We start from the raw sequence: 8,518 nt of genomic DNA on the forward strand, positions 1-8,518 counted from the left end.
CAACCAAAAACTGCCTAAAAAGTTACATTATTTACTCGTAGTGTTATTCTACAAAAAGCAGAATGACAAAAATGTTTAATCTCCAAAATACGCATCTTTTCTTAAAAAGTACAACAGTAGACTATTGGCTATTCGCAGTTCAGTAATCACACATTTAGCCATTTTCTGCGGCGTTTATCTAAATTATTACTCATGTCTTCGTATAGATATTGGCATTATGTCTCTCCAGTTGACTCTGCATGTGTCGACTGGTCATTTGTTGTCAGATTAAGCTCCAGTGTTCATGGATGGACCAATGGAATAGAACGTTATGGATAAATGAACCCCGATCACTTTTTTTAATCCAAGAGTTTGCATTGAAAATCTTTCTCCAAAACCTCTTCGGTGTTATAAAATCTCCTATCCACATACACACCTCCTATCAGTCCGTCTGTCCCTCCTGTTAAAGGGAGGAGGGGGCTGGCAGGATGTGAGACCAGCTGGTCATCAGTTCAGACAAAGAAACCTGCTGAATGTGCTCTCCAATCTAAAAGAAACAGATCTCTCTCTCTGCAGCTCGATCGTGGCCCTTTCAGTTCTCAATCTGCTTCCTTTTGGTTGATTACAGAAGTTGTCTTTTTTGTTTTCTCACAATCAGAACAACAGGAAGGGATTTTTAAAAACGGTGACACAAAGAGGTGTTTTACTGGAGCTTGACCAAGAATAGCTTTGGTTTCAAATTGTATTACTAAAAGATAGAATGAGGACAGAGATAAGATATGTGGTTTTTAACTGCAGAGAGGGTAGTGACAGGTGCACTTTGTCTTCTGCATTAGCCTAGATCAGCTTGTCGCTAGAGAGAGCGCTTAACATGAAGCACCTTGGTTCTACATTAAAGCACCAACAACTGCTTTAAGTTAATGATAAATTATAGCAACAGTCACTCTGTACCCTAACTGCTGTTGGCCATATTTCAATACACTTGACAAAGCTTGGGTAAACAATAGCAAGACATGTGCAGCATGCATTCTTGACCCCTCACAAGAGACTAAATCAAGAAGAGAAAAAAAAAAGCTCTGATTTTTATCTTGTTGAGAAGAAAAAAGACCCATAGAAAGTAGATCCCAGAGGAAGCGTACACTGGAGCATGCTGGCACAAACACAGGGGTCAGAACCGTGGTGATCAGAGTCGCTTTCACGGCCAGGTGAAGCCCTAATCTGCCCTTTAGTCACAGATCTGACAGCAGAACGCACTGACAGCTGAGGATTAACCAGGCTGCACAGTCATCCTTCCTACTTATGCTCACATCTATTTTATCTAAAGGTGCTGCTAGCAAATGTGTCTAAATTGTACAAGCCTCTTCATTACAGCACCTCCTGTTTTGCTCTGGTTTTGGAAAATATGCAAGAAGACCTGCAATGTTCATTCAACCTTAATTGTACCCAGACATTTCAGTGGTAATAATACTGAGTAAACACACCCAAAACCTGTTCCACAAAGCCACATGTGGACACACCCAACGCGGGCTTATTCCTTGATCAACAAAAGAAAAGGTAGGAGCAGGTAGATAAGCTCGTAGGTGCCATGTTGGAGCTGAAGCTGGATTTAGCTGCAGGCTACTGCACCTGCGGTCCACAAGGTTTTATCAAAAACAATCGGGTTCAGCTGAAATTAAAAAAAAAAAAAAAAAAAAAAAAACAACTTAAAGCTAATCCTGAATCATGTTGGAGTATAGTACAGGGGAAACATGAAGAGCTCAGACACTGGATACACTGGATGTGGGGGCAGAGGGAGGGAAGTAGATCAAACTGTTGAAAGGATCTCTTTGTAAGCCGTCATGGGACTTTGGAATGGCTAAAAAGATAATTTCCTTCTGCTCAACATGATCTCTGAGGTAGAGCTAAATTTCAAAAGCATCCAAAAACTTACAGGGCGCTCAATGACAAAAATTGTTCATGAAAGCACAAGACAAGCGGGGCAGAAAACAGTTAAATAGTTCTTTCCAAACATCAAAGATACACAAATCCATACCCTAAATTGTTCATTTTAGATTTAATCAACTGCTGAAATTTACAATTTAACTACAAATAAAAGATTGTCTCTTTAGGAAATAATAAACAGGGAACACTGAGTAGTTTTTACTTTATTTTGCCTACTGTCAATGTTTCTTTTCTGATTCATTTATTAAGAAAGTTTGGGCAGATGGTACAGGTAAAGAAAAGGCTCAGTCACCGGCTGGAAAAGGAAATTAATAATCTAACATCCAGATCTGACTTAGATTAAACACAGTGTGTTCGTTCCATAGTTTTTTCCTGCCTTTCTTATTTAGCATAATCTGTAGTATGACATACAAGATGGGAGTCCTAAATATATAGAATATTGCTACTCTTTAATATTAATATATTTAGATTAGTACTGATAGCATTTTTTAATTTTTTTTTTATCAATTTCTTATACAAATTGTGATTTATTGTACAATTAATAAACTAAAAATAAATTATTTGTAGTATCAATAAATATAATTATTTTGCACATATTTATGACACGAATCACACCTTTATTTGACTTGTGTCCTAAAGAAGCGCATTTCAAATGGGTTTGTTTTTCAAGCGCATACCTGTGCTGTGAGGTTATGATTGTTGTGTCACAGTTACCTAAAAGAGAAGTAAAAGTTCTTCTCGACACTTTCAGAGTTATCACAATATTAACACAAAATATTGTGTGAAACCAAGTACATGTCACCCACCCTTAATTCAGGCTCTGAATTATAACTTTCGACTATAGCAGTACAAAATAATAACAGGAAAATTAACAGAAAGGAAAAACAGATTATTTATCAAACTATCCAGGAGCTTGATATGTCTCACTTTACAACATAGTTGTTGAAATATTCAATGAGATTACAAGTGTTTTAAATTTAGAAAAGGAGACATTATTTAAGCAGCATTATCAGTAAGCAGTGCAGCAGGGGTGAGGCAGAGCAAACCTAAGAAACGATCAGGATGTTTAAATCTCCATCTGTTCACCATGTTAAACCCTTGCCATCTCTATCTGGAACAATCCACCCACAGAACCACATCAACATCATTGTTGCGTTAATCTGAATGCATGCAAAATAGTTTACTTCCTTTTAAATGCAACGGCAGCATTTGTTGAAACAAACCTGTCCCTCTGAAGGAAACTATCCCTGCCTGACTGGTCAGTCTACTGATGAATCCAGAGCAGAGTCAGTTTGTATGTGAGCCTGCTAACTCGCTTTCCGTGACATATGTTTGACTCGGAGGCGCAGCCGACAAGCGCCACATAATGTTGGTTTGTTCACGTGTAAGATGAGCTGATGAACAAAACAGGGACGTCGGGTTGGCATCCAAAAATATCTGGGGCTCTGGGCTCACCGCTGACTGGAATGCACAGTGACACAATAAAGGGCCACTCAGCTATGCAGAGGCACTCAGGCGCTTTGTAGTGAGCTTGTGACGGTAATGCCACGCGTTGTACAGTCAGCATTCGTGCCCTAAACTCTGCATGGACTTGACCCCCAACGCTGCAGCCCCTCCAACTCCGAGGACCCATACGCTTTGTGTCTGCACGCTACATATTTCCTGCGACCACAGAAGACAGTCTGTCACTGTGAATTTACATCCACTGTTTGAAAAAAAAAAAAAAAGAAAGCTCTCCACAGAGACAAGGCTGGTTAGATGTCCATGCAAGAACGTCACAGAGTCCGGAAACAAAGACTCTATGGACAACTAGGCTTGTTACAATGATCAATAAATCAATTAATTGCATGATAAATTAAAACAAACTCAATTTCCATTGGCATCATTTCTTTTTTTCTCTCTCTTTCTACCAAAAACTGGCAGATAAAAGTCTTCAGTTTGGTGCTTTGGTCTCAACTAGCTATTTTCTGAAGGACAATTTATTTTTACAAAGACTTCAAAATTCATCTTATTTGTTGTTGTTTATTCATTTTGGATATGCAAAAAGTCTTAGTTCCAATCTTAAATTATCATCAAACTGAAAAGTTTACTTATTTTTTAGAATGTGTTGTTGCATTATTATCTTGCCATTACGGTTATATTACTTAAAACAATATTCTCGCTCATCGCAATAACTTCTGGAAAAATGAATCGTCCAGGAAAAGTTATCATGACAGGCCTACGGACGACTGTGTTAACAACGGGACAACAGGAGTAAAATCCATTGAAGCAAGTGTTATGTGAAAGTACTTCAATCAAATTTCACAGCAACAGCTGGAAATAGACGGACGGGATCAATGTCCAGGAAGTTTCAGGTATTCCTTTGGCCGTTTTTTATGATATGTGACTGATCGTAGAAGGAAGTTTGTTAATATATGTCTACAAACTTCCTCAAAGAAAGAAGAAAAACCAAAGCTATTACAGTTGACTCTGAACTAAATTAAGTGATGGTGTAATTTTTGCGCAATGAGCTTCAGAGAACAAACATCTGCAGAACATAGTCATAAATATGTACCACAAGAAGAAAAAAAAGCTCCTTTGTGAAGGACTCAAAGAAGGGAGTCCTTTGCCAACACTTGTTTTACACTCAGCTGACCTTAAAGTGTTAACAGTCTTCATTAGCAAATGTGCCACTTGTCCCTTTCAGCACATAGCTAAAGCCATGAAATGTGAGAGAGTAGCAGGGTCTGCAACTGACCAGTCTGCTCATTCAGCCTCCATGCCGGATCCCAAACACAGACACCACATTGTCCTGGAGGTGAACAATGATCTGAACTAAATAAAAACAATCGTTTCATTCCCAAGGTCTGTAGAGCTATGGGAATGCAGACATAACAGCAGGCCTTCTCTTAAAATAAACTGGCATGGAGCACAGGGAACTTTTGACATATTTCAAATTGTATTGATGTGTGTGGAGAAAGCTTTGCACGTCATTCCACACATGCCTATAACATTGAACCCAATCCACTGTTAGATTCGTACCAGCTGCTTAGATTTGTCAGAAACATCAAAAACGATTATATTCAACATCCTCTGAAAGAAGAATACTCCCTGTTTCAAGTAAGAAGTTTGAGTTATCAGCATTTCATAACGGATACCATCTCAGAAAATACAAGGGCTTCTACATACCACCAAACTCACAGGCATTTGTTTTAGATGTGGCTGCACGTTGTAGTAGTGCTTACACAACTTCTGATTTGTTCTTTTTGCTGATTTTTGTTCATTTTCTGGTTGAGGTGTTGCATGTTTGGACTATTATTCTCTCTGTGAGGCAAGAAGCATTTTTTGCTCTTACTTTCAAGTTGTTATTATGATACATAACCGTGGCAACAAGGCATTGTTTTTACAACTTGGAGCAGTTGAGTTAGCTTCTCAAAAACTCCAATAACACTGGAACCACAACCTCAAATCCCAGAAAAGTTGAAAAGGAAGAAATAGCTCAAACTATTTCTGCTATCAATCATATTCCCGACTCCCACACCTCTTTCTAACCATACAGCCAGGTCTAAAGAGGAGCGGCAAAAGCAAATGAGGTGGATTAGCAGTGCTTGTCAACAACTGATGGTGTCATCCAGAAAATGTCACTGTGGAATTGTATCATCTCTACACCCTGGATATTTAGCTATTAGCATGTCATAACAGTCATACATCCGTCTTCAGTCAGAGGGCTCTTCAGATTTGTTGCCGGACTGACTGCTACTGGAGCTCTTTCGTGTCCATAGCATCACCATCCACAACAACTACATGAAGATAATTGGAAATTGAGTTTGAAAAATTTATCATAAATTTGGGATAAATAAAGTTTTTTTGAATTGAAAATAAAAGATTTTTTAAGTGTCGTCTGAGATTTTGGGGTTTTTAGAGAGCTTCGCTGCTTTTTTTAAATTTTAAAAGGATTCTTGGTGTTTTTTTAAGATTATTTTGTTGCTGTTTAGATCGTCTTGTACACTGAGAAGATGTTGCCAACATACGAATATTTCTTCAGATTTCAACTGAAGGCAACTCAAGTAACACCAGTTGCACTGGTGACATGGTTTCTGACCATTAGGTGTAAAAGACTGACATGTCAGGAGTCTGCAACAGGTCCACACATGTCCAAATGGCTCTTGGTAAGTTTGACCAAAATTAAATGATACAATAAGAACCTACGAATTCCAGCAATTTCATTGGATTTTTTTTTTAATTATTTGCCATTAAAAAATATAAAAACAAATCAAACTTTTGTCTAAACTATCTTTGTGCATCCGGGAATTTTTTTTTTCTAGATTTAATTTTATATTTTACAGCAGCAAGTACAAGCTGCAGCTCAGCAGAAAGCATTATAATTTTGGGTTTGGCCTTTGTATAAGTCTTCTAGCACACAAATACACTTTTATCTAAACAACACCACCATCAAAGGGCTCCTCTGGTCCAAAATGGGTGAATCATCTCATCAGAATGTAGTTAAGCTCCATAGAGTCCTGCCAATGATCTAATTACTTGAATGAGGTGTGTTGAAGCATTAAAATCGTTGTACTTTATGTGCCACTTTGTCCTTTTTATAATACAAACTCCAGTCAAAACACACAGCAGTTGGTAGTTGTGACAAGGTTCAAGAGGTATGAATGCTAACTTGAGTAAAAGCCGTACACATGTATTGGGCAAACTGGTCGAAGTTTACCAAACAACACAGAAGCCATCTGATCCAAATAAGTAAAAATGTCATGTGATTTGCTGGGGCGTGTCACTGCTTGCCTCACCTGCAAAGTGACCTCTGCTTTTAAACAGGTGAACAACTGTGAGAAGCTGAAGCCGTGGTAAATAAATGAACGCGCAAGGACACCGGGCATACCTTTGGTAGCTCTTTGAGTTGGTTGGCATCGAGGAGAAGTTCCTCCAGGCTGCGGCTGTAGCGAAAGATCTCATCGGGGACAGTCTGCAGGTTGCAGTGGCGCTTGTCCACCGACTCGACGTGGCGATTGCAGCGCCACAAGGGGATACACTTCAGCATGTCCGGCCGCCGTAGGGGGATTTGGATGCCGGTGCTACTAAGATCTCCGCATTAGAGGGTGCAGCGGGAGGGGGGAGAGGTCGCCAACTGGGAGAGGGAGGTTAAGTCAGTGTCAAAACACTTAATTTGTTCCCCCAATGATCCAGAATAGGAGGCCGAAATCCACCTGAAGAAGCACAAAAATAATCCCTTCGATTTGTTTCTGATGTATATTCCGTGTCCGGTTCTGTTTGAAAACAGTCGGGATCCTCCCAGCGACATCCAATCCGGAATTTAACCCAACATAAAGGAAATGAAGCTCCCCACGGATGAGCTTGAAGTGTTCCCTGACTTTCTTACACTCCCCTCCTTCACACGGAGCAACCGACGTTAGCTTGTTTTGCTACCGCCGCCGCCAACATCCCCCGAAGCAGCCCGAAGCTCCGTCGCCGAGGCTAACTGAAAATCAATCTTCCGAACACCCCGCGTCGCGAAACACTGTCCTGTCCGCCGCAGGCATGGGAGGGCGACTGAAAGCATCCACTTTAGTCACCGAGTTATAGATAAACAGCTATGACCAAGCGGCTTACGCCAAACGAGTCAGCGGAGATTAACTCGTAATGATGCGTTCGTCCTCAGGAAGCTAGTCAGTTAGCCAGCGTCGGCTAGGAGGAGACTGGACGTCTTTGTGGTGGAGCTGCCGTCAACCCACAGCGCTTTAATAAAAATTACATAAAACACGGGACGACTGTGTGTGGTAGCAACATCCCAGAATAAGTCACAAAAAGTGACCAGACGGTGTTCGTTCGACCCTAGGGTTGGTAGAATCCAAGCAGAGAGAGCAGGAGCTTCTGCAACAGCCGCGCTTTCCTCCCTGTTGAGCTGAGGCAGGCCGGTCTGGTGTGCGGGGGGGCTGGGCAAGGCTCGGGCTGGAGCACCGCCGCTTAGCTTCTCCTTAGCAGAGGCCACAAGGTTGCTTTACACCGCCACCTGGCGGCCTTATCAGGTATTTCAATCTACAGGTACCTCTGAACAAACTGGGTAACTAAAATATCTCAATATCTGTTCAAAGACTAACATGTTTTTATAGGTTAATTACACAGTGTGATGTATTTTTATATTTCCCAAGTAAAATAAAATATAAAGCCAAAAACTTGCAAAACCAGTTGTATGACATTTAAAAATATATTTTCTAATATTAAAATTCCCAAATGTGAAATAAAATGTGGAAGTTTTTCCTGCGAGTTCTGATAATTATCATCTAAAACTATTCATAATAAAACACATTTATAAATAATTTAAAGTTTTTTCCCAAAACGTTATGTAAATAAAGTGAAACAAATCTGCAAGTACTCTAAGCTAAGTCCACATTCATTCCAAATTAATCTTAAAATTAATTTAGCCTCAACTTCACTCATTCCTAACATTAATGGGAATAAAAAGGATGAGGCAAATCATGTATGGCAACAGTTTTAATTAAATTTGTTTCCGTTTTTTTTTAACTGGTCCATCCCACCTTCATAAAAAGTTTAAGCTTGTTTCAGCCACACCACAATAAAACAAAGAAAATTCTTGAGTCATTTCCTTACT

The 8,518-nt window shown here is 39.8% G+C and overlaps 1 protein-coding gene across 21 annotated transcripts in view; it reads right to left on the reverse strand.

Moving 5' to 3' along the window:
- Window positions 1-7,816, reverse strand: part of scrib (scribble planar cell polarity protein) — a 69,724-nt gene extending 61,908 nt beyond the window's left edge. For 19 of the 21 annotated variants that reach the window (XM_055020868.1, XM_055020886.1, XM_055020884.1 and 16 more), the window contains exon 1: window positions 6,791-7,816. In XM_055020868.1, the coding sequence (XP_054876843.1) occupies window positions 6,791-6,949 (159 nt within the window). In that variant the 5' untranslated portion in view covers window positions 6,950-7,816. Of the gene's footprint in view, window positions 1-5,088; window positions 5,247-6,790 lie in introns of those variants that run through there. The other 2 variants (XM_055020875.1, XM_055020874.1) reach the window with 2 other exon arrangements.
- Window positions 7,817-8,518: the final 702 nt, after the last annotated feature.

This window comes from Poeciliopsis prolifica, unplaced genomic scaffold, assembly GCF_027474105.1.
Source record: "Poeciliopsis prolifica strain line A6 unplaced genomic scaffold, Auburn_PproV2 SCAFFOLD072, whole genome shotgun sequence".
Lineage (NCBI taxonomy): Eukaryota > Metazoa > Chordata > Actinopteri > Cyprinodontiformes > Poeciliidae > Poeciliopsis > Poeciliopsis prolifica.